The sequence below is a fragment of the Acomys minous genome (genome assembly GCF_964271855.1).
Source record: "Acomys minous genome assembly, chromosome: 16".
Taxonomy (NCBI): Eukaryota; Metazoa; Chordata; class Mammalia; order Rodentia; family Muridae; genus Acomys; species Acomys minous.
The window spans coordinates 51,520,146-51,546,632 of NC_140498.1; the positions used below are offsets into that span (position 1 = coordinate 51,520,146).

At 45.3% G+C, this 26,487-nt stretch overlaps 2 protein-coding genes across 4 annotated transcripts in view; one reads left to right on the top strand and one right to left on the bottom strand.

The window, feature by feature from the left end:
• Positions 1-25,253, bottom strand: part of PARN (poly(A)-specific ribonuclease) — a 134,362-nt gene extending 109,109 nt beyond the window's left edge. Inside the window, exons 1-13 of one of the 3 annotated variants that reach the window (XM_084763533.1) lie at positions 25,085-25,251; positions 24,599-24,676; positions 21,818-21,897; positions 20,307-20,374; positions 20,138-20,219; positions 18,684-18,744; positions 16,643-16,787; positions 14,775-14,837; positions 13,817-13,855; positions 12,406-12,448; positions 10,728-10,805; positions 9,221-9,277; positions 2,845-2,922 (exon numbers count right to left, since the gene is read on the bottom strand). In XM_084763533.1, the coding sequence (XP_084619659.1) occupies positions 2,845-2,922; positions 9,221-9,277; positions 10,728-10,805; positions 12,406-12,448; positions 13,817-13,855; positions 14,775-14,837; positions 16,643-16,787; positions 18,684-18,744; positions 20,138-20,219; positions 20,307-20,374; positions 21,818-21,897; positions 24,599-24,676; positions 25,085-25,103 (891 nt within the window). In that variant the 5' untranslated portion in view covers positions 25,104-25,251. Of the gene's footprint in view, positions 1-2,844; positions 2,923-9,220; positions 9,278-10,727; positions 10,809-12,405; positions 12,449-13,816; positions 13,856-14,774; positions 14,838-16,642; positions 16,788-18,683; positions 18,745-20,137; positions 20,220-20,306; positions 20,375-21,817; positions 21,898-24,598; positions 24,677-25,084 lie in introns of all 3 variants that reach the window. The other 2 variants (XM_084763532.1, XM_084763534.1) reach the window with 2 other exon arrangements.
• LOC311587082 (cytochrome c, somatic-like) lies at positions 21,929-24,585 on the top strand. The gene has a single exon (XM_084763548.1). It carries the CDS (start codon positions 22,457-22,459, stop codon positions 23,033-23,035), a length of 579 nt encoding a protein of 192 aa, XP_084619674.1. The 5' UTR covers positions 21,929-22,456; the 3' UTR covers positions 23,036-24,585.
• Positions 25,254-26,487: the final 1,234 nt, after the last annotated feature.

A 26,487-nucleotide genomic window follows, 5' to 3' on the forward strand; every position in this document is an offset into this window, starting at 1 on the left:
GGGGTCATAGTGACAAGTGCTTGGAATATATGTATGTTATAAGGTTTAGAGGAGTTTGCTTAGTTTACGAGTAGATTAGAATCAGTTTAGACTCTGCCCAGCAAAGTGCTGGCAGCTTTAAAGTATGTTTCAGTCTCCCTGTGTCAGTTATTTGCTTTGTAGGCCTAAGGGATACAAAATACTGTAACAAACTTCCAAGCAACAAATGATGCTTCCAGTCTCACAGCAATTTAAAGCAGGGACTGGGCCAGGAGAAGAGAAGTGTGTTGTAGTAATCCTGGCACTTGGGCCTAAGAGTTCAAAGGCAGTCTGCGCTAGAGGTGAGAGTCAAGAAAACACAAAGTGGGGGCTGGAGAGATGGCTCCTGGCTAAGAGCACTTGCTGATCTTCCAGAGGACAACACAGCACCCACATGGTGGCTAAGAAATATCTGCAACTCCAGTTCCGGGGAATCCAATTCCCTTCTCTGGCCTCTGCGACATTAAGCAAGCAAATGAAGCACGTGCATACACACAGGCAAAACACTCAGCCGCTTTCAAGATTATTTAGTTTTACTTATGTGTACGTGTGCAGGTGTGTTTATGGGCACTACATTTTTTCAGGTGTCCCTGGAGACCAGAAGGTGTCAGATCCCCTAGAGTTACAGGCAGTTGTGAGCCACCGATGGGCTGGGAACCAAACATAGGTCCTCTGAAAAAGCAGCAAGTGCAATTAACCACTGAGATACCTGGTCAGCCCTAAAATAAAGTTTTTTTAAGTACATAAAAATAAAGCATGGTAGCCAGGCATTGTGGTGGATGCCTTTAATCCCAGCACTCAGGGAGACAGGCAGATCTTTGTGAGTTTGAAGCCAGCCTGATCTACAAAGTGAGTCCAGGACAGCCAAGGCTACACAGAGAATCCCTGTATCCAAAAACAAACAAAACAAAAAACAAACAAACAAACAAAAAGCAAGGCTATTCTTGGTTAACTCGACTGAAATTAACTAAAACCCAAACGGCTAGGCATACCTGTGAGGGATTTTTTTCTTAATTAAGTCATTGAAGTGGAAAGATCCACTTCTAATCTGGATTTTTGAGTTGAAAAAGTACACTTTTTAATCCCAATTTTTTAAAGGTAGAAGATCCACCTTAAATCTGGAAGATGCCTTCTGCTGGCAGCCTACATAAAGGACATGGAAGACTTTGCTCTCTCGGCCTGCTACTCTTACTATTATGGGCTCAAGCCCATTCCTTCACTGACACAGAGCATACTTCTTCAGGATTCTGGCATCTGGCACCTGAAGACCAGCTGAGACATCCAGCCTGACTGAACAACTACTGGATTCTTGGACTTTCAATTGGTAGACAGCCATGGTTGGACTAGCTGGACCACAGCCTGTAAGCCACTCTAATAAATCTCCTTTATATAATGTGCGTGCGCATGCATGTGTGTGTGTGTGTGTGTGTGTGTGTGTGTGTGTGTGTGTGTGTGTGTGTGTAGTCCTTCCATCAGTTCTGTTCCTATAGAGAACCCTAACTAATACACATAGATAGGCAAACTATGGCCACACAACCTAAGTTTGGGCCACCATTTTATTTTTTCGCTTAAATCGGGTATTATCCAACAGAGCAGTCTCAGGGTCATAATGGCAGACTGGAGAGTTGTCATAGCACTATAAATAACCTAGAAAACCCATAATATTTTACTATGTGGTCTTGCCAATATGTAGTATAAAAGACAAACTGATTGTTCAGTGGATAGAAGGACTAGAAATCAAGCTGAAGTCCAGGAGAGACAGGGCGACCTGAGAGGTCAAGAGAACTCACATGAGAGGCAGCATGGAGGAGTTAGCAAGGTTAGCCACTGGGCGACTGGCAGAAGGACTCACGCTCATAGGAATCAGCGACAACACAAGAAAACAGAACTGCTTTGAAGACAGTAAAAGAAGAAAAAATATGGCATCTCTTTTGACATGTATAAAGCTAAGGCAAGCCTTAGAGTGAGGGCTAGCAGGTAGCAGTGCCTGGAGTCCAGCAGGAACCTGAGAGACCAGCGCTGGGGATGGATGCTCATGTAGCTATGGTATTTGTGACTGAAGTCATGGTAGAGAGTAAGGTCTCTACAGATCAGAAAATGAGGGAGGACGAAGGGTGGAGCGATGGGCGTAAGAGGCACAGGCACAGCAGATAGGGAGTGGTAGAGAAAAGCCAGTGCAGGGCCAAAACACATGTGATATTGACTCAGGTGACCTGGCTCCAAGTACAAAAATACCACCCAGGTCCCCAGGAAGCCTCAGGGTGCTCTGCAGTAGCAATCAAGTGACACCACTTTCCTTCCAGCTTTCCTGAATCTAGTTTCAGAGCGCCTGTGGCCTATCCTCTGGGCAGCAGTGAATGGGCCAGCCCAGCAGCATCAATTGAGGAAATAACTCCTTAGGCCTGCTGTGGCCATAGCTGACAGCGTCACTAGCTCATGCATGCATCCTACCAAAACAGCACAGACGGGCTGGAGAGATGGCGTAGCAGCTCAGAGCACTTTCAAGACAAGTCTTTTTAAGATAATGTCTGAGGGGCTGGAGAGATGCTTCAGTGGTTAACAGCATGGACTGCTCTTTCAGAGGACCCAGCACCCACCTCGAAGCTCAGAACCTCCTAGTCACTCCAGTCCCAGGCTGCTGCCCTCCTCTGGAACTCTGTGGGTGCCAGGCACACACATGGTATACATACATGCAGGCAGAACACTCATAAATCTTTAAAAAAGAAAAGAGGAGTCCAGGCAAGCACATGAGTCATTGCCAGGAACATGTCACATACAGGGCAACGAGGACACATGACCCAGGCAGAGCGCGCTGGAGGCACTTACCGCAGGCAGGGGGCAGTAGAACTGGTGGACTGTGTGCATGACATCCAAGAGCATATTGTGTCCAACAACCAGCTTCCCCTGGGGAGAGACGGGTAGGAAAAGCATGTCAAAGTGAAATCGGGGCTTAAGAGTTTTAGGTGGACGCTTCAGATGAGACAGTCACAGCACAGCCAGGCTAGCCTGCTGCTCACTACGTAACCCACACAGGCCTCATGCTCAGCCTGCCAAGGCCTCTCAAGTGCAGTGATTATGGGTGTGTAACCACCACAGCCACTCTTAGTCATTTTTTCCATTTTTCTTATTTTTATTAATCTTGTCATTTTCAAGAATTTGATGTCATTTTTTGTTTGGTTTTGGGTTTTTTTGTTTTGGTTTGTTTTGGTTTTAGACAAGTCTTGCTGTACCAACTATAGCAATCCTCCTGCCTCAGCTTCCCTGACAAGCTGGGAATATAGAGCACACTGTGCCTGGCTGGAAATAGTTTGAGTGACACACTTTCAAATAAAATCTGAAATCCTGTGAACTTTGACATGTCAGAAAGTTGTAAATAAAACTTCAAATATACTTTTAAGATTCTTAAAACATCTTTAAAACAATCTTTTTTTCTTTTTCTTTTTTTTTGTTTGTTGTTGTTGTTGTTGTTTTTGTTTTTGTTTTTCAAGACACGGTTTTTCTGTGTAGCCTTGACTGTCCTAGACTTTCTTTGTAGACCAGGCTGGCCTCGATCAACCTGCCTCTGCCTCCGGAGTAATGAGATGAAAGGTATGTGCCACCACAGCCAGAAGTGGTGGGGCACGCCTTTAATCCCAGCACTTAGGGAGGCAGAGGCAGGCAGATCTTTGTGAATTCAAAGCCAGCCTGTTCTACAGAGCTGTTAACACAGAGAAACCCTGTCTCAAAAACAAAAAACAAAACAACTTATTTTTAAAGATGTATTTATAATCATGCTATAAAATGTAAAAATAACTAATTCCTGGGGCTGAAGAGATGGCTCAGAGGGTAAGAGCACTGCTTGCTCTTCCAAAGGTCCTGAGTTCAATTCCTAGCAACCACATGGTGGCTCACAACCATCTATAATGAGATCTGGTGCCCTCTTCTGGTGTACAGGCAGAGAAAACACTGTATACTTAATAAATGTTAAAAACAAAATAAAACAATTCCCAATTTTATTAAACTCAAAAAATATTCACTTCCTACACCATCTGTGTCACAGTTCAGTGGGTCACGACATACTACTCTCTGCTTTTTAAAAATGTATTGTTATCAGTCTGTGTCTGTGCACTCAAGCACACACCCACGCACATACTTGTGTGGGTGCTGGAGCAGGCAGGTACACCTGCTCCAGCATGCCTGAGGAGGAGGTCAGGTTACAACTTTGTGGAGTAGGCTCCCTCCTTCCTCCCCTACATGGACTTGGGCAATCAGACTCAGGGTGTCCGGCTTGCTTGGCAGGTATCTTTACCCACTGAGCCATCTTGCTGACCCTCATTGCTTTTGGCCATACATGTACAATAAATTACTCCATTTTAGTAGCTACTAAAAATAAAATTTTTATTAAATTTTTTTTAAAAATTGTAAAAACTACTTAAATAGAATGTCACCTTAGACTTAGAGGGCTGGAGAGATGTTGCTGGGTTAGTTTTGGAGGCTGGGGGATGGGAGTTGAGACAGTGCGTCATGTAGTCCAGGCTGGCCTTGAATGCCTAGGTAGCTGAGGATAACCTTTAAGTCCTGATCCTTGTGCCTCAGTCCCCAGGTGCTGGAGTAAAACATATGCCACCATAGCCAACTTGGTTTTCAAATTTCCTTGTTTATTTTTGTCACAATGGTGGGCTAAGATGGGTGTTTTGTTTTGTTTGACCACACAGAGGGTCTCTCTCTAGGTAGCCTGGGCTGGGCTGAACTCACTGGGTAGCCCTGGTTGGCTGACTCAGTTGTTAACATAAAGCATTGTCTTAGTTAGAGTTCCTATTGCTATGACCAAAAAGCAAGTTGGGGAGAAAAGAGTTTATTTGGCTTACACTTCCGCATTGTTGTTCATCACTAAAGGAAGTCAGTACGAGAGTACGAACAGGGCAAGATCCTGGAAGCAGGAGCTGATGTGGAGCTTTGGGGGTGCTGCTTACTGGCTTGCTCCTCATGACCTGCTCTGCCTGCTTTCTTATAGCACCCAGGACCACCAGCCCAGAGGTGGCACCACCCACAATAGGCTGGGCCCTCCCGCAACGATCACTACTTAAGAAAACGCCTTACAGCTGGATCTCGTGGAGGCATTTCCTCAACTGCGGCTCCTTCCTCTCTGATGACTCTAGCTTATGACTGTAGCTTGTGTCAAGCTGACAAAGAACCAGCTAGCACAAGCATCAACCGATACAATGAAGCTGTTTACAAAGTCCCAATGGTTCTTCATACAACATGTGAAAGTCAGACCTTAGCTTATTTTTTTTTTTTTTTTTTTTTTTGGCTCAGTATTTGGGTAAGTCTTGAGTCTCCGCGCAATGTTGACACTATGAGGCCAAAGACTGCAAGAGCTGCATAAAAGGCTGGCGTCTGCTCAGTATTACACTGCTCGGAAACTCAGGAGTCGGCTCAGCCAGTAAAGCAGTTCACCACCACATGCATCTGAGGACCTGAGTGTGGATGCCCAGAACAGTGGCGCACAGATCTGTAATCTAAACACTAGGGAGCCCGCCTGCTCAGTGAGGACCCAGGTAAGTGAAGGGGGCTGGGCGGGGCAACTGAAGAAAGAAGACGCCCGATGTCAGCAACTGCCTTAGTCACTGCTGTACTGCTGTGACGAGACACCATGGCCATGGCAACTCTTACAGAGGAAAGACTTAACTGGGGCTGCCTTACAGTTTCAGAGGCTTAGTCCACTATCATCACGGAGGGAGCATGGTGGCATGCGTGGCACTGGAGCAGTAGCTATACCCTGATTCGAAGGCAGAGACACAGAGAGAGAGAGAGAGACTCCGGGCTTGACACAGGCTTCTGAGACCTCACAGCCCACCCCAGTGGCACACTGCCTCCAATCCTTTCTTTTGGTGGTAGGGTGGACAGGGTTTCTCTGCGTGGCCTAGTCTATCCTGGACTCACTTTGTAAACCAGGCTGGCCTTGAACTCACAGTGATCCACCTGCCTCTGCCTCTGCCTCCCCAGTGCTGGGATTAAAGACATGCGCCACCACACCCATCCTCCTGATCTTTTCAAACAGTTCCATTCCCTAGTGACCAAGCACTCAAAACTGTAAGCCTAAGAGGACCATTCTCAGTATTACACTGCTCGGACCAACCACACCCGCACGTAGAGCTGTGTGTATATGCACACTGTGCGCTGACATCCAGAGCCAGGACAGAAAGGAGCAAGCCCAGGATAGAGCTTGGTTTCAAACTTCCCTCTTTTTTTTTTTTTTTTGGTTTTTGTTTGTTTTGTTTTTGTTTTTTCGAGACAGGGTTTCTCTGTGTAGCCTTGGCTGTCCTGGACTCACTTTGTAGACCAGGCTAGCCTCGAACTCACAGCGATCCACCTGCCTCTGCCTCCCAAGTGCTGGGATTAAAGGTGTGTGCCACCACGCCTGGCCCTCAAAGTCCACTCTTAAGGCTACAGGGATGGACTGACGGCTAAGCGTGCTTACTGCTCTTTCAGAGGACCTGTGTTTTGTTCCTAGCACCCATGCTGTGTAGCTCACAATCTCCTGAAACTCCAGCTCAAAGGTCATTGGATGATGCTCTCTTCTGGCTTCTGGAGGCACCTCATCTGCGTGGCATACAGATAGAGATTTAAAGACATGCTCCAGGCTAGGTGGTAGTGGTGCATGTCTTTAATCTCCAGTGAGGCTAGCCTGTTCGAGAGTGAGCCACGACAGTGAGGACTACACACAGAAACCCTGTCTGGGAAAACAAAGTCACTGTTTGCAGAATAAGCCAAGGGAAATACAACATGACAGCAGAAGATGTCCAAAGTAAAGGAACAGGAAGCTTACTCAACGGGCTTAATAGCCAAACTAAAAAAGAACCAATAAAAAGCATTCAAAATTGAGCAACAAAAAAAGCAATAAAAATACTGTTATAGCCAGCCATGGTAGTGGATGCCTGTAATCCTAGCACTTGAGAAGTTGAGGCAGCAGGATGAAACAGTCTAAGTCTCTTGTCTCAAAAACAAATGAAACTAGGTTGGTTTTTATTTTTATGATTTGTACACTAGACTGGCCTCCCAACTCCTGATCCTCCTGCCTCTGCCTCTCAAGTGCTGGAATAACAGAAGTGCAACAGCACAGCCTGCTCCCTGAAGATACTTACTAGCTACAAAGGCAAAAACAGTAAGTACAAAGGCAGCAGTTCAGCAGACAGCACCTCAGCAATCCATGGCTAAGGTCAACACCATAAATACCATTTCTGTGCTATTCTTGCCAAAACAGAACATTCTAATTCTAACCACGAAAACAACAAATCCCAATTGAGGGACATTTAACAAAACACCAAGATCTATCAGTACTACCAAGCTGTAGAGACAAAGAAAAAGTATCAAAGTCTACAAGAGCAAGGAGCGATAATGAGTGAATCTAAGCAATCCTGAACAGAACTGTGAAGAGAAAAGGCTTAGCTGAGTAACCCCCTGAAATTCAAATTAAGGTTTTAGTTTACTTCCTCATATTATACCAGTGTGCACTTCCTGGTCCTAATAACCATGTAACAGCAACGCAAGAGGTTAGCACTAGGGACCGTTGTCCAAGGTGCGCATGGAAAGTCTGTATTATTCCTGCAGCTTTTATGTGACTATGAAACCATGCCTGGAACCAATACAGTGGAAGGAGAAAGGGCCCCTAGAAACCGTCCTCGGGCCTCCACAGGCATAAGCACACACACAGACGGAGACAGAGGCTGGAGACACAGCTGAGTCAGCAGAGGGTTTGCCTAATAACTGCAAGGTCCTAAGGCCAAATCTGAGAAGCACAAGAATATTTATAAATATATAAAACATCTAACATGGATCTACAGGAACTAGATAATGACTTACGTGTAATGTAAATATTTAAGAAGGTGGGCCGGAAGTGGTGGTGCACTCAGGGAAGCAGAGGCCGGTGGATTGCTGTGGGTTGAGGCCAGCATGGTCTACAAAGTGAGTCCAGAATAGTCAAGGCTACACAGAGAAAACTTCTCTTAAAAAAAACAAACAAAAAACAAAAAAATCTTAATTTCTAAGATCTATAACTTAACTTTTTTTCTCACTTAGTTTCCTCTAGATCCTAGGAAACAGTTTTATTTAGATCCTTTCACTAAACTGAGTTTTAAAGTTTGTCATTTTCCCAGTTCTCAGATCTGCTCAGGTACCCCTAGGTATTAAAAGGTATTATTAACATCTGCTGTGGGTTTTTTTTTTCAGATTTTGCATAACTAAACAAATACAAGTGCATATCTCCTTGTATACAAGGAGAGCAAATGTCTCAACCATGGAAAGCAAGCTGAATTATTATGTTAGTTAATGAGGATCAAAACTGAAGCCCCTTGCTTCTCAAGCCAGCTAGCCGGGTGTGTACACAGGACCAACTGTAGCCGGAATCTGTTTTTTCTGGGTACGTGTGGCCTTAGCGACTGCTGAAGAGACTTACCCCTTTCCCCTCCCAGGATCACACAACTCTGTGTTCAGCACAGTTTAACTGTACTTCAGTAACAAGAGTTCCTCGTAGCTAATAATCTTCTTTTATAAGGCTCTATTGTTTGTGCTATCTTTAACAGAGGACACAGTGTGCCTCCTCCCACTGCCCATGCTGAAAAACCTGCACTTGCACTCTGAGAGGGTGTTGATGGCCAAGCATCTATGGGACAAGAGGGCTCCTCCCCAGAAGCAACTGTCCAAGGAGAAGAAAGAGTTAGACCCAGATGATCCACTCTTCAAGCAAGAGCACTGCCTGATTTACCCACAAAAAAGGTGGATGCCTTCCGGAGGCCAAGGAAAGATGTCTACCATAGAACTCTAGCACAGTCACACAACCAGCCAGCACACTTTCAAAGCTTTACTATTACTAAGATATGATCGCTGCGTTTCTGGATTTAGGTACACTACTACTTGCTCCTTGACGTCTGCTTCTCATCGTCAGCCTGGTGAATGTCAGCTCCTGTAGCTACACAAGTCATCACAGGCAGGGTGGTCCTCCACTGTACTTCTGAAACAAGGGCTTGCCGAAAGCCGGTTTGGCTATAAGTCAGCAACGATGACTTCTGACCTGGTGCACTGCACAGCAGCAGCCCACATTACTAACTTCTTCCTCCAGATGAGGTAACCAAGCGCGCAATTTGTAATAGCAGTTAGACACTTTGTTTTAAATATTGTGCCTAGCCATTTCACTAGAAACAGAACCAAACTGTGGGTGACTTACCGAATTAGCAATGGCATGGATGACTCTTGAAAATCCCACAGCATCATTCAGTTCCTCCTAAGTAAAAGAACTAAATTAAGAATAGGGCTGGCAAGAGGGTTCAGTGCATAAAGGCACTTGCCACAAAGGTCTCACATCTAAGTGTGCCCCTCAAAACCCTGTAAAGGCTGAAGAGAAGAAACAACTCCTCAAAGATTTTCACTGACCTCCATGCGTGTCCTTTGACACATGAGCACGTCTCTCTCTCTCTCTCTCTCTCTCTCTCTCTCTCTCTCTCTCTCTCTCACACACACACACACACACACACACACACACACACACACACACACACACATATACACACTACAAAGGCCATTGCATTCATTTGAATGAACTAAAGCCTGAACCTCCCTCAAAATGAGGTTTTACATCAAGTGGGACAGCTTTAGTGTCAGCGTCTGTATCACTACCTTCTAAGTGCGTGTACAACGAGTTATCTACAGACCTAGAGCGATGCCTGCAGTTCCCAGTGCTACTCCTCCTGCAGGGGCCTGGGGTCCATTCTAGCCCCCACAACCACCTATATAACTCACGGCCTCATCTGATTTCCAAGGGGGTGTGCACGCCTGTACACACATACATATGCATGTACACACACACACACACACACACACACACACACGTACACACACAGAGACATACACTAAACAAAACAAAATAAACTTTTTGGTCTGGAGAAATGGTTTGGAGGTTAGGAGCACTTGCTGCTCTCTCAGAGGAGCTGAGCTCAGTTCCCAGCACTCACACCAGGTCGCTCACTAAACGCGTTCAACGGTAGCTTCCGGGGCTCGCAGGCCTTCCTCTGGCCTCCCAGGACCCCTGTGCAGATGTGGCATGCACTCACAAGGACACACACACACACACACACACACACACACACACACAATTGAAAATAATAAAAATCAATCTTTTAAAATAGTACTAATCTTAAAAAAAAAAGGAAAGACTCTACACTTCTCTGGTTTATACAGCTGATGTTGGCCTTGAGCTCATGACCTTCCAAGTCCAGGTGCTGGGGTGAGAGGCATGCACCACCACCCCTAGCTGCAGGACTTACAAAAGATAACAACTCCAGGTAGCCAAGGTAGAGCATGGCTTCGATCCCAGCAATTGGGAGACTAGGGTGAGAGAATCAGGAACTGCAGTGTAAGACTTAAAAAATAATCCAAACAAACTAACTTTAACTAACAGCCACCTGCTGGCTAAACTGAATCCAACAACTGTGATCCAAAAACACATAGAAAGGAATTAATCCAGCCGGGCAGTGGTGGTGCATGCTTTTAATCTCAGTACTCAGGAGGTAGAGGCAGATGGGTCTTTTTGAGTTCAAGGCCAGCCTGGTCTACAGAGTGAGTTCCAGGACAGCCAATGCTACAGAGAAACTCTGTCTTAAAAAAAAAAAGAAAGAAAAGAAATTAATCCTATTTATATTTTCGTTTCTTAAATTAATAAAACTGTGCACACTTACCTGCTCCTTTGCATACTTCTCCTGCTCTCTCCTTTTGCGTTCTTCTTCATCTACTTTGCTGATAACTACATGTCTCTCCTTCTAAAAGGCAAAGCGAATGTGCAGTTTTGTGGAAACATTGACCCCTTTGCCTCCAAAGTGCTGTGATAACTCTAAATGATAATTCTGATGTTTTAGGCTACATAGTGAGTTCAAGGCCAGCCTCAGCTATATGAGACCATCTCACTGAGCCAAAAAGAAAACAACCAAAAGTTATAAGCCAAAGCACAGGCAAAAAAACCCAGCAAGTATTCTGCGAGGATGCCAAAGCTGAGTGGGTACCAACTCCCCTGCATCTGCGTGTCCATGATGCTTCCAGTACCTTAGGAATTCAAACCAACAGCTGAAATCAGCTACAGATTGTGCCAGTAAGTCTTTGTATAATGAGCACTGAGGTTATGTTGCTTTTGAAATTCTAAATAACTAATATGTGTGTGCATGCGCATGTGTGTGTGTTTGTGTTTTGTTTTGTTTTCCAAGACAGGGTTTCTCTGTGTAGCCTTGGCTGTCCTGGACTCACTTTATAGACCAGGCTGGCCTCGAACTCACAGAGATCTGCCTGCCTCTGCCTCCCAAGTGCTGGGATTACAGGCATGTGCCACCTTACCAGGCTGTGTGTACGTGTAAATTTTAAGAGAATAAGAGGGGCTGGAGAGATGGCTCAGCAGTTAAGAGCACTTGCTGCTCTTCCAGAGGACCCAGGTTTCATTGCCAGCACCACATGACAGCTGTCTATGACTCTAGTCCCAGGGGGTACATTGCCCTTTTCTGGTTTCTGTGGGCACTGTACATATGGCACATGTGCAGGCAAAAAACATTTATCCACAAAAACAAAAATAAATCTTTAATTTAAAAAAATTATAATGTGGGGCTGGAGAGATGGCTCAGTGGTTAAGAAGCACTGACTGTTCTTCCAGAGGTCCTGAGTTCAATTCCCAGCAACCACATGGTGCCTCACAGCCATATATAATGTGATCTAATGTGCACTGTATAAATAAATAAATAATTTTTTAAAATTACAATATATGTCTATATATTATAGATAGAAAAAAGTTCACTTCCATTTATCCACTAAATCATTTTATTTGGTTAGTTTTTTTGGTTTTTGTTCATTTTGTTTTGTTTTGTTTGAGATAGGGTCTCTCTACATAGTTGTTCTGGAAATTATTATATAGACTAGGCTGGTCTGGAACTCACAGAGATCTACCTGCTTCTGAGTGCTGGGATTAAAGGCAAGTACCACTACTCCTGGCTTGAATCATCACTTTAAAAAAAAAAAAAAGCTGGGCGAAGTGGAGCACGCCTGTAATCCCACTGCCTCAGGGAAGCAGAGGCAGGTGGATCTAACAAAGAGAGTCCAGGACAGCCAAGGCTATACAAGAAACCCTGTCTCGGAAAAAACAAACAAACAACAAAAACAAAAATCTAAATTTTTTCTGAAAAAAATCTTAAAAGCTGTAAGCTATATTAGCTTAAGATCATCATGCTATACAAATAAGAAAAATCAGGCTCAGAGAGGACAGAGAGGACAGATGGCTTGCCAGAGTCACAGCTCAGGGAGCCAGGGCAAAGGTGAAGCCATCCACCCCTCAGGGAGCCACTGTTAGCTGACTGCGAGCACTGAATAACCCTGAGTTACCTTGTTAGTCTCTAATGTCTCAACATGAATGCCTTTGGGATACCTAAATGAAAAAAGGAAAAGTTCACATCAGTGCACAACTCAGTAAGAGTTAAAAACCCCAAAGAATTCAACAAGTAGCAATGTGGCTATAAGCTGAAGTTTTACTAAAGTGAGACCATCACCACTACACTCAAGGCTTTACAAAAAGCCTCAGCCGCGGTTTCCCTGCCTCTTCTCTCAAATGCATGGGAATGTTGTCAATTTCATGTGAACTCTTTAGGGTTTTAGCATAATACAGTCAGCGCAATGCCACAGAGGTCATCTTGCTTCCTAATGCCTACTTTGTAACTGAAGTGATAACAGTCTCCATAGACTTCGTAAGGTGCACAAAGGGAAGGTCCCCACTGCTGGGCTGCAGTTCGCCTTGATGTTTGCAATACCCAAAGAGGAGAGGGATGTGGACAGCACGGAGAGAGAGATGTAAGGGTAAGACAAGAAAAGAGGTTGGAGCAAGATGGGCATGGTGGCGCATGCCTTTAATCCCAGCACTCGGGAGGCCGAGGCAGGTGGATCGCTGTGAGTTCGAGACCAGCCTGGTCTACAAAAGGAGTCCAGGACAGCCAGGGCTACACAGAGAGACCCTGTCTTTAAAAACCAAAGGAAAAAAAAAAAAGGAAAGAGAAGAGGTTGGACAAGCCAGCCTATAGCCCTCCCCTGGCCCGCTTAAAAATTATCCCCTCCCAGCACTTGGGAGAAGAGGCCAGTAGATTGCTGTGAGTTCGAGGCCAGCCTGGTCTACAAAGTGACAGCCAGGGCTACACAGAAAAACCCTGTCTTGAAAATCAAACAAACAAACAAAAACAAGAAAAAAATATTCCCATATATATCACTGTCAAGATTATTTTTTAGTTTTTGTTTGTGTGTGTGTGTGTGTGTGTGTGTGAGAGAGAGAGAGAGAGAGAGAGAGAGAGAGAGAGAGAGAGATACAGACAGACAGACAGACAGAGGAAGATATGGAGAACAAAAGGAGTCACATATCCTCAGACATCTACAAAATGGTAACAGAAAATTAATTAAACAGGCAGTCAATTTAAAAACTGACCGGGGGGCTGGAGAGATGGCTCAGAGGTTAAGAGCACTGTTTGTTCTTCCAAAGGTCATGAGTTCAATTCCCAGCAACCACATGATGGCTCACAATCATCTATAATGAGATCTGGTGCCCTCTTCTGGCGTGCAGGCACACATGCAGGCAGAGCACTGTACAAATAATAAATAAATCAATCTTTTTTTTAAAAAAACTGACTGGGGACATGACAGAGTCAAATCACCTATAACTGAAAATTTCAAAAGAGCAACGGCACCAAAGATTATGCTTTGTTTATTAAATCCTGTCTTTGCGCGCACTCTCACATCTAATTCAAGTACTTACTTCCAACTCAAAGTCTGATAAATAAGTTTTCTTTGGAACCTATAAAACAAAAGAAAAGAAATTTACTTGGACTATTAAGAGTGAACCCTGGGGGCTAGAGAGGTGGATCAGTGGTTAAAAGCACTTCCAAAGGACCCAGGTTCAAATCCTGCCACCCACATGGTAGTTCACAACTGTCTCAAACAGACATACATTGAGGGAAAACATAAATGCAAATAATTTTTTTTTAAAAGTGTGTGCGGTGCCACACACCTGCAATCACACCACAACCTGGTCTACAAAGGGAGTCCAGGACAGCCAAGGCTACACAGAGAGACCCTGTCTTGAAAAACCAAGGGGGGGGGGGGAAGAAGAACCCTAACTGATGTATCAGGGGTTGGGAAAGGATAACTTTGAGCCCTCATTAGAAGAGACAGGGACGGACAACAAACACAGGCCTTCTGAGGTAGAAGGACTTGTCATCTGCCCTTACCATAATGCTTTTAGAGATCAGGCAGAAATTAGGATCAAACCCTGCATCCTGCAGCTGCATGAGGAAGAGTTCAGAACAGACATTTGCACCCTGACTCCTTTGAGAAACATGCCGTAAAGGAAAAGGAGGAAAGGTGCTGAGCCACTCGCTCATACGCTGATTCGACTTTTCTCTGTAGTGAGAAATTAGCAGAGCAGCCGTGGCCTGACAGTGAACCCTTCTCTTCAGAAGCCCTGGTATGTTTAGCACTCCTCCACACCAGTGGTGCTGCTCCTAGGAACAGCCTAACGTCTAAGTGGCAGAGTACTCATTCTGAGTCTCAGTAGGCAGACATTCCCACTGTGTTAGTGCTACAGGTAGCATTCAAGTCTTAGGAACACACCTGGGACAGCAAGATTATTTATAAGGATATTGTAAAAAGACCACACACATCAAAAGGCAGAACTCCTCCTCCTGCCCTCAAAAGGAGCACATGCAACAACTAACCCAGTGCACGGCTCTAAATCCAGGCTCTTCTCTTCGCTTTGTAGGAAATCCTCTATCTTCTCTCTGATGAGTAAGAATCAGACAATGACCATCAGTGCCTTGAAAAAATGTAGTGACCAGAACAGTGATTGTACTCGACCCCCATACTCAAAATAACCAGCAATAGTTACATTCAAAAGCGATGCAAATGCTAGACTAGGGGTGATGCCGATGGCAGAGCACTTGTCTAACATGAACAGAGGCCTGACTTCCATCTCTAGAATGCACACACACACACACACACACAGAGAGAGAGAGGGGGGGGGGGAGACTCATTTTTTGTTTTAGAATGTCTCAAATATCCCAAGCTGATCTCAAACTCGCTTTGTAGTAAGGATAGCTTGAACTTCTGACCCTGCCTCTACCTCCCAATTGCTGCGTGCCAGGGGTGCTCTGAACCACCGCATCCATGCAGTGGTGTGGACCAAAACCCAGGCTTTGTGCAGTCTAGGCAATCATCCAAACAACTAATCTGCAACCCTGGCCCCAAGAACAGATTCCTTATGCTTACAGGTCATCTTTCCATATATTCTGAGCAAATCAAAAATATAATCAAAACCAAAGGAAATGGATACATTTTGACATAAGCTTTGGGTGAAACTATTGGTGTCTAGCAAATTTATAACAATTTCTCACACAACTCATCAGTTTTAGGGCTGAAGAGACTAGCAGAGTCACACTATGAGGGTGAGTGCAGATCCCAGCTCCAACACAAGCCCAGCAGCAGGGCAGAGGCAGGAGATTCATTAAGGAATGCTGACTGCCAGCTCAGCCAAAAAATTCAAGCCCCCAATTCAGGGAATAATCTTGCCTCAAAGTAATAAAGCAAAGAGAGATGAAGGCTACCAACCCCTCCTGTGACCTCGTCATGCACACACACACCCATACATGTGTGTGTGTATACCACTTACACACACACAATTTTTAAGTATATTAAGAATTCAGGGACCAGGCGTGGTAGTGCACACCTTTAATCCCAGCACTTGAGAGGCAGAGTCAGGCAGATCACTGGGAGTTCCAGGCCAGCCCAGTCTACAATGTAAGTTCAGGACAGCCAGGGCTACACAAAGAAACTCTGTCTCAAAAAAATAAAACAAAACAAAACAAAAAAGAATCCATCGGGGCTGGAGAGATGGTTCAGAGGTTAAGAGCGCTGACTGCTCTTCCAGAAGTCCTGAGTTCAATTCCCAGCAACCACATGGTGGCTCACAACCATCTATAATGAGATCTGGTGCCCTCTTCTGGCGGACAGGCAGAACACTATATACATAATAAGTAAGTAAATCTTTGAGGGGGTGGGAGAATCCATCAATACTAGTAATATAATTTTTTACTTTTCTAAAAACGCTACTATACTGTTGGCTAACCTACACAAGATTAGGTACTCCTCTCAAAACACATTCATTAGTCAAAAACTTGATTGCAAGAAACAAGTATATATGGAGCAACGTTCAGGAAAGGCTTAGTCCAGGCAGATCTGCACACCTGCCGAGACCCTCCCAGTAACACGGGACAGGTCCAAATATGATGCAACTTGCAGTCACTGTCCTGATTTAGATATGCCACAACTAAAGCCTGCAACTCACATCACACTGTGTAAACACCTTTGCGTTTCCTGCCACAATCAGATGCTGCCTCTCACATCAACCTGTATGTGCACCTGTGCATGTGAAACTCAAGTAGGTGTGAGAGACCAACATCCTCCAACAGGCCACAACTAAAAGCCAGCCTCTCACATCGCACCTGCCTAGGTACCCTGCAGGCGCTGCAGTGTAAAACAAGCCTCAATCTGTGCCCAGTGTGTCGCTGAGGTCAGTTCAGGAACTTACATCACTTGGTCAATAAACTTCCTCTGATCCTTAGGAATTGTCACAGGACATTTTGCCAGCGCTCCCGCCCCATTCGCCTGAGAACGTTTTTCATCAAGTTGCTCTCTCAGCTGCCTTTCTTCTTCCTGATTCAGATAGGGAATTCCTACACATAATTTTTAAAGGCATATATTAGAAGAAGTAACAATTTTACATACAAAATTCTTTTTTATTTATTTTTATTTTTACGTATGTGTGAGTGTCTTGTGTGCAGGTGCCTGTCACCTGTATGCAGGTGCCTGCAGAAGTAGGAAGAGAGTGTTGCTTCCCCTGAAACTGGAGTTACAGGCCATTGGGAGTTGTCAGATGTGGGTGGTGGGAACTAAACCCCAGCCCTCTGGAAAAGCAGCAACCTCACTTCTTAACTTCTTAACATCACACAGGGCCTTAGACACAACACTTTTAATTAACAGCAACAACAACAACAACAAAAATCTATCACACACTTAAAACACAGATCGTATTTTTAACTATATTGGAAAAAAAAACTCAACAAAGAAGGTAAGTGATCCTGAAATACTCAGTCACCCTTTCAGTAACTGTGGCACAGGTGCTGTGTTGAGCGTTTATGAGTGAGAACACGAGGGAACAAGCAGAGGCAGCCTGTCCCTGCCTCAGCTTCCCAACCACCAGGATTGCAGGCAGCCACCACCACATCTGATCCCCAAATGCTCTTCCTTTCTTTTCTTTTCTTTTTGCAATCCTAAGGATGAGACGTGGTCTCACACAGCATAGAAAGTGCTCTTCCACTGCCTTACCACCCCTGCCACTGTCACACTCAAACATTTAAGAGAAAGGAAAGTCATTCTATTGTCCTACTATCCAATACTCCAGCAGCAGCATCCCACAAGCAGTGAGTAGTCACCTCCCTGCGCTGCCCTCCCTCCTGCCCTGCCCTCCCTCCTGCCCTGCCCTCCCTCCTGCCCTGCCCTCCCTCCTGCCCTGCCCTCCCTCCTCAGCATGCTGTCCAGTCCCACATCCCCAGGTGAGCCACTACAGTTATGCCACCTACGTAGACAACATCTCTCCCATGACGTATCTCTAGTTACAAGATACACAGAAATGGATAAGGGAGTATTGTGACCCAAAGATCTGAATACAGTGCTAAGGATTACATGTACCTGTCACACTGGCGGAATCTAGAAAACGTTCTCACATTTGGACACAGAAATGACTAAATCTTACTCGGGTAGAATGAACTAGCCTCAATCAAGTCACAGTTTAAAATGTTTCATTACCACCTAAAGCAAATACTATCTCCTCTCCTGATCAGATGAGAATTAATGAGGTTTACAAAAATAGAGGGTGGAGCTGAGCGCTTGCTGTTCTTTCGGAGGAGCGGAGTTCAGTTCTCAGCAGCCACATGAGACAGCTCACACTACCTCTTATCACCAGCCACAGGGTACCAACGTCCTCTTCTGAGCACGTGCGCACTCACATGCGAGGGGCCAAGCAGACAGAATACATAGAGGCAAAAGTGATTTTAATAAAAAATTAAGACTAGAGGTTCAGAGACATAGCCCAGGAAGTTGAAGGCCTGCTATGGAAGCATGAGGAGTGGAGACTCAGCACCCACTGACCACACACGTGTGTCCCACCAGTGCTGCGCGTGAAGCCCACCACCATCTCAAAAGAGCAAGAAAAAACTGAGGTCATCCTTGCAACTATATAGCAAATTTGAGACCAGTCTGCTCTACATAATAAACTGTTAAATTAATAAAATAAAAAGGCCTTTTAAAAAATGATAATTTAGCCGGGTGTGGTGGCACACGCCTATAATCCCAGCACTCGGGAGGCAGAGGCAGGTGGATCACTGTGAGTTCGAGGCCAGCCTGGTCTGCAAAGTGAGTCCGGGACAGCCAAGGCTACACAGAGAAACCCTGTCTCGAAAAACCAAAAAAAAAAAAAAAAAAAAAGATAATTTGCAAGCAAAATGAGCTTTACTTCTGAAGGATTTCAGCAGTTTATCAAGCACAGAGCTTAGTGACAGAGACAGTCTTACCGCTGCAAAACACTTTATTAAAGTCAAATCCTTGGCTCGCTAGGAAGTCAATGCTGGAGCTCTGAAACAGACAACACACATGTCAGTGACTTGAGGCAAGTGTCAGGAGAGAAGTGATGGAGACAAGTAACCATAACAACCCAACAGGAAGCAGGCCAACGGTCAGAAGACGGGAACCCGGGCAGCCATAGCTGCCATGTGTCTTCATTTACTGAAAACACCCTGGCTCTTCCCGTTCCTTACTAGTTTAATAAAACATTCTTTATTTTATAATATTTGTTAAAAATCCACTGAGCAAGCTGGGCGTGGTGACACACACTTTAAATCCTCGCACTCAGGAGTCAGAGGCAGGTGGATCTCTGTGAGTTCGAGGCCAGCCTGGTCTACAAAGCAAGTCCAGGACAGCCAAGGCTACACAGAGAAACCTTGTCTCAAAAAACAAAAACAAAACAAACAAACAAAAATCCACTGAATATTCCACTGATAATTCCCCAGTAGTGGAAATTGCTACTACACTGACTGTAAGCAGAGGTGAAGTACAGTCACCCAGCCTCTGAGGTGAGGGAGTGCAAGGCACTGTCTGCACGGAGTGGAGCACGGAAGCCACGTCCTGGTGTGTGAGAGGGGCGGGGCAATGCCATGCACAGAGGGGTGGGGCAATGCCATGCACAGAGGGGTGGGGCAATGCAATGCACACGGAAGGTCAGGGCAACTTGTGGAGCTAGTTCTCTCCTTCCACCTCTGAGTAAGCTCCAGGGCTTGAAGTCAGAGCCAGTAAATAATAAAGTCCGTGACCTACTGTCTATCTCCCTATCTTTAGAGCCTGTTTCTTATAACAGTCTAAAATAAAGGAAAGATATAATGACAGTAGCTTAAAAATGAAAGTCAGAGAAGTGAGATAATTTACACAAAACCTAAATCTTGTTGCTTGGTTTTGTTTTGTTTTGTTTTAGGGGGAGTGTTGGTTCGGTTTTTTGTTTTGTCTTTGTTTTAGAGACAGAGTCTCATATAGTCCAGACTGCCTTCAATCTCACTACGTAGACACAGATGGTTTTTTTTGTGGTTTTTTTTTTTAGTTTTAATCTATGTGCATTGGTGTGAAAGTGTCAGATCTTGGAGTTACAGACAGTTATGAGCTGCCATGTGGGTGCTGGGAATTGAACCCAGGTCCTTTGGAAGAGCAGGCAATGCTCTTAACCACTGAGCTATCTCTCCAGCCCCAGCCACAAATGATTTTTAATTCATGATCCTTCTACCTCCCTCCCTCCCAAGACTGAGTGGCAGTCCTGCAGTGCTGGGGATGGAACACAGAACATCCGTCATTCACGCTGGGTGAGCACTCTGCCAACTGGCCCAAAGCTGCAGCCCCAAGAGCTAAATCTAAAAAGAGAAAGTCTACAATTCAACTCCATTCCTACAATTCACAAAAGGAAAAATGCAGCCCCACTACTAACCTGGCAAACAAACTTGACATCTGGTGAGGACCTACTGAAAGGCTTGGGGAAAACATAGAAGTTAAAGGACTTCGTTACATGCCTGGGAAAATAAGAGAAAAGGACACTTAGGGAGTGTATCAGGAGATGACCCAGGGATGAATTCCCACTGCCTTTTAAGACAACCTACTTTGAATCTGTGTGGTCATACTTAAAAGCACAAAGGCCGAACTGAAACAGCAAAAAGTCCATGGAATGCTGCAAGAGGGAAATAAAACATCAGTCACAGGAGAGCCACGTGCCTGACCTGTCTCATCCACTTATGCCCAGTTTTTAATCCCGTTCCCAAGGACAGGCCCATCTACCACCCCAGAGCACTGTATCAGGCCTAGTTCCAAATCTACACCATCTCCTGAACGGGCTGAGGCCAACCCAAGCACAGTAAACGTGGCCTGCCAGGCCTAGCCCTTCTCCCCCATCCCCTGTGCCTTGCTAAAAACCATTAGATAACACTCCTAAAACTGGCCCCCAAGGTCTGTTCCCTTATTTGGCCACTTCTCCTCCTGTAGCTGACTACCAAAGCCCAACTATCAAAGAACTGAAGTCCAACAATCAAAAGACAAAGGCTCACCGAATTAACACGCCCAATTACAATTAACCACCTCATCCTAACACGGGGTGGGGGGGAGGTAAAGGGTGTATGAGGAAGGGAGGTGAGGGAGGGGGGTAGGGGTGAGGGGTTCCCCCTTCTACCTTTATAAACCGCCACTTGCCCACGGGCCACATCTGTCTCCTCTCTATGCAGAGGCGTCCTTTATCCCCCAGGACAACTATCCCTCCTCCTCTCCCTTGTGCCCTTCCACTTCTCCCTCATCCTCTGTCTTCTGTCTTGATCCCCTATCCCCTGCCCTTTGTCCCTCTGGGGCAAAAAGATCTCCTTTGTACTGAGAACTTGTTCTTTTTGTTTTGCTTTTTGAGACAGGGTTTCTCTGTGTCACCGTAGCTGTCCTGGACTCTCTTACTTGGCCAGGCTGACCTGGAACTCAGAGATCCGCCTGCCTCTGGCTGAGAACTTGTTCTTGAGGGTCCTGAGCCAATACAGATCCTTTCAACTACATCATATTTATTTCCTACATATTAAATTAATATTTAAAAAATAATAGCCCTGGGGCTGGAGAGATGGCACAGAGGTTAAGAGCACCATCTGCTCTTCCAGAGGTCCTGAGTTCAATTCCCAGCAACCACATGGTGGCTCATAACCATCTATAATGAGATCTGGTGCCTTCTTGTGGCATTCAAGCATACACGCAGGCAGAACATTGTATACATAATAAATAAATCTTAAAAAAAAAATAGCCCTTCCCCAGAATATTTTCCACGGAACAATAACTTCTGCTGTTTTTTTGTTTTGTTTTGTTTTGTTTTGTTTGAGACAAGATTTCTCTGTGTAGCCTTGACTGTCCTGGACTCACTTTGTAGACCAGGCTGGACTTGAACTCATACTGATAGCCTGCGTCTGCCTCCAGAGTGCTGGGATTAAGGGCGTGCACCACCACACCTTGCTTTGTTTTGTTTTTTAAATCTCTAAAAGTTACTTTGTGGCTAGATTTGAGAAGATGCACCTCACTTAAAAAACATGCAAAGGTAAGTTTAGTGAAGGAGCCACATGAGAAAGCAGGACCTGTGAACATATCCACTTGCCTTTTTAAGCTTCTGGTATCTCTCTTCCGGGGTGTCAAAACCATTTGTCAATGCTGTGACTGAGGGTCCATCGCTGATTCCTAGGTCATAAAAAAATAAGGATTGGGCTCATTAATAAATGCTAGTCTGTCAGTCTCCATTCAGAGCCTGTTCATATTCCTATTAGTTAAAATTAATTCAACGTGTCTGTATCACACTTTTTCAAAATTCCTATTAATTTGTGCTGTGGTACAAACACTAGAAGTGTTTGTTTGCCTTGTATCTGAGCAGGCCTAGGCTGGATTCCCACATTCACAGAAAGACAATATTAGGGGCTAGAGATCCGGCTCAGTCAGTAAGCCAGGCTGTGTAAGCATGAGAGCCTGAATCGGCATCCCCAGAGCCCATGCCACAGCTCTGTGCAGCACTGTGGAGGCGGAGACAGTGCATCTCAGCAGCACACTGGCCACCGTTGAGCTGGCCAAATCAGTGCATCCCAGGCTCAGTAAGAGACACTGACTGAAAAAACAGTTAAGTTGGATTGAGGAAAGCATTCAGCGCTGAACTCTAGCCTCCATTCATGCACATGTATGTGCATACATTCACATACCACACACACAAACACACATGCATGCACACATGTATCTACTGAGCTGAGCAATGAAGAGTTCCACTAAGGCATTAAATAACATCCTTATTTGCCATCTAAGTACGGCCATGGCCAGTCACAAAATACTACAGGTTTTCACTTCCATGACGTGTCTAGAGCGGTCACAACCACAGACAAGGGATGGCAGACAGAGGCTAACGGGGGAATGGAATTATTCCAGGAGTAGCCTGTTTAGGATGAACAAAACTTCGAGAGAGCAGGACGTCAGTCTTCGAATCGCTGGTGTCTACCAGCCTGGAGCAAATTTAAAAATGTGTGATGCTGAGAAAGGCAAGAAGATTTTTGTTCAGAAGTGTGCCCGGTGCCACACTGTGGAACAGGGAGGCAAGCTTAAGACTGGACCAAATCCCCATGGTCTGTCTGGGCAGAAGACAGGCCAGGCCGCTGGAGTCTCTTACACAGATGCCAACAAGAACAGAGGTATCGCCTGTGGAGAGGACACCCTGATGGAGGATGTGGAGAATCCCAGAAAGTACATGCCCGGAACAAAAATTATCTTCTCTGGAGCTAAGAAGAAGGGAGAGAGGGCAGACCTAATAGCTTGTCTTAAAAAGGCCACCAATAAGTAATCTCACTGCCTTATTTATTACAAAACAAATGTCTCCTGGCTTTTTGTGTGCACTATAATTTAATTCATACCCCAAAATTCAGATCATGAATGGCTAACGATGTTTTTGTTGGACATCCTGATTTAAGTAAAACTGACTTGCAGTAAAGTGGATATGATCTTTTCTAAAATAAACAATCCAGCCGGGCAGTAGTGATGCAGGCCTTTAATCCCAGCACTCAGGAGGCAGAGGCAGGAGGATCGATGTGAGTTCAAGGCCAGTCTGGTCTACAAAGTGAGTCTAGGACAGCCAAGGCTACACAGGGAAACTCTGTCTCGAAAAATAAATAAATAAATAAACAAACAAACAAACAAATAAATAACAATCCAGTTGCATACGTACTATCACTGCTCTCCCTTCCTCAAGATTGGACTTAATTAGGAATGCTCTACTTTCCACAAAGATGGGGGGAGCGTCACCTCAAACCTATTAGATGGTTTTTATACTTGGGTTTATACAACTGGGCATATGAATATGTTTAAACACTGGGAAAACTCCATCACTGTCTCAGAAACAGGAAGGTTCACCTGTGTTTCAGTTTGTGTTCACTGACCTGCTACAGGCAGTGGCTAAACATCAGGAAAGAACTGTCTATTGTTTCTGTTTGGTTGGTTTGTTTTTTGAGACAGGGTTTCTCTGTGTAGCCTTGGCCGTCCTGGATTTGTAGCAGGCTGGCCTGGAACTCACAGAGATCCACCTGCCTCTGCCTCCAGAGTGCTGGGATTAAAGGCAACTGTCTATTCTTGACGATGCCGACTTAATTAGCTGCTTTTTACTACTGAAAGGCACTTATGTGGTTTGTGTATAATATCAAATAAAGAATATTTAACACGACAAAAAAAAAATCCAGAAATAGATGGTTACTGGCTGCATCGCAACAAGCCTGTAATTAATGCCACCAAATACGAAAACCACTTAAGTACAACTGAAATAGGGCTGGGGAAATGTCTTGAAGGGTAAAGTGCTTGACATGCAAACAGAGGATCAGAGTTTGGTCCTCCACCATATAAAAGCAAGGCATGGCAACACACACTTGTACCGGGAGCATGGGCAGTGCTGCTGGCCAGCCATCTAACTGAGATGGCCAGCTCTAGGTTCAACAAAAGACTGCGTTGAAAATTTATTTTAAACATAATAAAAGTTATTTTAAATACGATAAAGAGCAAGAGAAAAGATACCCCAAATCAACCTCTGGCCTCCATTTACAGAGATGCGTGCACACGCCACGCCACATACACACACACACATACACACACACCAAACATGCACAATTTCGAAATATAAACTTGGTTAGGTGTATTCTGTCACACACCAAAAAAGGGCTTCAACCTAAACCCTTGCTTTTTAACCATGTACACCGAAACTGTTTTAAGCAGCACCAGAGCCATAATCTCTATCCACAAATCTCCCAGCCTAACCAATCACAAAAGCACCAACATCTCTCCCCAGCTCTCGCCATAACCAGCAAGTTTACGTGTCAGGAGTGAGGCAGATGTAAGCCGGAGCTTTCGTGGGAGTTGATACCTGAAAACTCCCCATCGATGGCGAAGAAATCAGCCTCCTCTATGGCCTGGTACACTTTGTGAAGATTAACCTTAAAATCTGCAGAGAGACCAAGAAAATGCTCAGAACAGGTGGCCTGCCTTCCTGCCCACCACCTAAAGGGAGATGGGAGAAGGGTCTGGAGCTTGGAGCGCCCGGGGCATCGGGTCTGCAAAGATCACCCGAGGACACCCGAGGACACCAGGGGTAGCCACACGGAAGAGGCAAGCCCCGAAGTATGCACGACTGAAAAGGGCTAGGCCCGAGCAGGTCAGCGGGGAAGACAGGGGTCCCAAGGAAGCACGTTTCGCAGAAGGACAAGTCCCTCCAACCAGCACCGGCTACAGAGGACGTAGAGCCCAGCGGGACAGACTTGGACCCCCGGCTCCGCCAAACACACGAGGTCTGGGCCTAGGATGTAGGGAGGGCTTGGGGGCAAGGGGAGGGGGATGCTCGGCAGACACGCACTGCTCCGGATGATCTCCATCCTGCCGCGCAGAACGGAACCCCGGCCCCGCCCAGGCCGACGCCGGTCCACGCGCAGAGCTCCTCAGCCAAGAGCGGCGACCCGGTGTCGGAGGCCGCCGCGGAACAGACCGCGGGGGGACACTTCCGGAAACAGCGCGCGCCGCTGCGCCTGCGTCAGAGCTATGTCACGGCAGGGGCGGGGCGAGGCCGAGCGCCCTCGGGGCTGGCTTTGTGCAGGCTGGAGGTTGTTGACTTCCCCCAGAGCCTGTCGCTGGACCGATGCGTGAGGATAGATGCTCTTACTAAACTGCTGGTCTTTCAAAAACTCCCGCAAGGATTTGTTTATAAGATGTTTTCAAACTTAGGTCCACCATGAAGGAACTTGGGAATGCAGCCCTAAATTTTAATTTTCTGGGATTGTATTGAAAGTCATTCATGATAAAGGATGTGGATTATAAAGAATTATTTAAATAAGTCCGTATAGCCGGGCGTGGTGGCGCACGCCTTTAATCCCAGCACTCGGAGGCAGAGGCGGGCGGATCGCTGTGAGTTCGAGGCCAGCCTGGTCTACAAAGTGAGTCCAGGACAGCCAAGGCTAACACAGAGAGACCCTGTCTCGAAAAACCAATAAATAAATAAATAAATAAATAAATAAGTCCATATGAATAACCAGTTGGTTTGTTGTTGAGTAGGGGAAGTTCGAAACAGGGGCTTGCTGTGTGTTAACTATAACAACAATAATACTGGTAGTAAACTGTCAGTCCAGGAAAGAAAGCTGGCACATAATTACCCTGGAGAGAGATTTATTAGGAGAAAGAATATGAGACCATGATCAGACCTCCTGGTGTGAGGGGAGAGCATTAGGCACAGCATAAAATATTCACGAGGCACTCATGACAGCTTTTTTAAAAAAGAAAGAAAGAAAGAAAGAAAGAAAGAAAGAAAGAAAGAAGAGGCTTGCCTATAAAACCTGGAGAAGAGAAACTAGAAAGATTTCTTGGTGGTTAAGATCATGCATTGATCCTGCAGAGGGCCTGAGTTCAGTTCCCTGCACCCACATCTGTATATTCACAGCTGCCCAAATCTCCAGATCCGGGCTGATGGCCTGCACGGCACCTGTGCTCACTTGCACAATGACCACACAGTCACAGACACACACATACACTTAATTAAAAATTATAAAGTTATTTAAGATAAATCTTGGAGAGGGTCCTCATTAAGAGTGAATTTAGAGGGCTGGAGAGATGGCTCAGAGGTTAAGAGACTGTCTGTTCTTCCAGAGGTCCTGAGTTTGGTTCTCAGCAACCACATGGTGGCTCACAGCCATCTGTGATAAGATCTGGTGGCCTCTTCTACCATGTATATGTAATAAATAAATAAAAATCTTAAAAAAAAAAAAAAGA

Coding starts and splice junctions, on each gene's coding strand:
- LOC311587082 (XM_084763548.1), top strand. CDS start 22,457: ATGAAGAGTTCCACTAAGGCATTAAATAACATCCTTATTTGCCATCTA.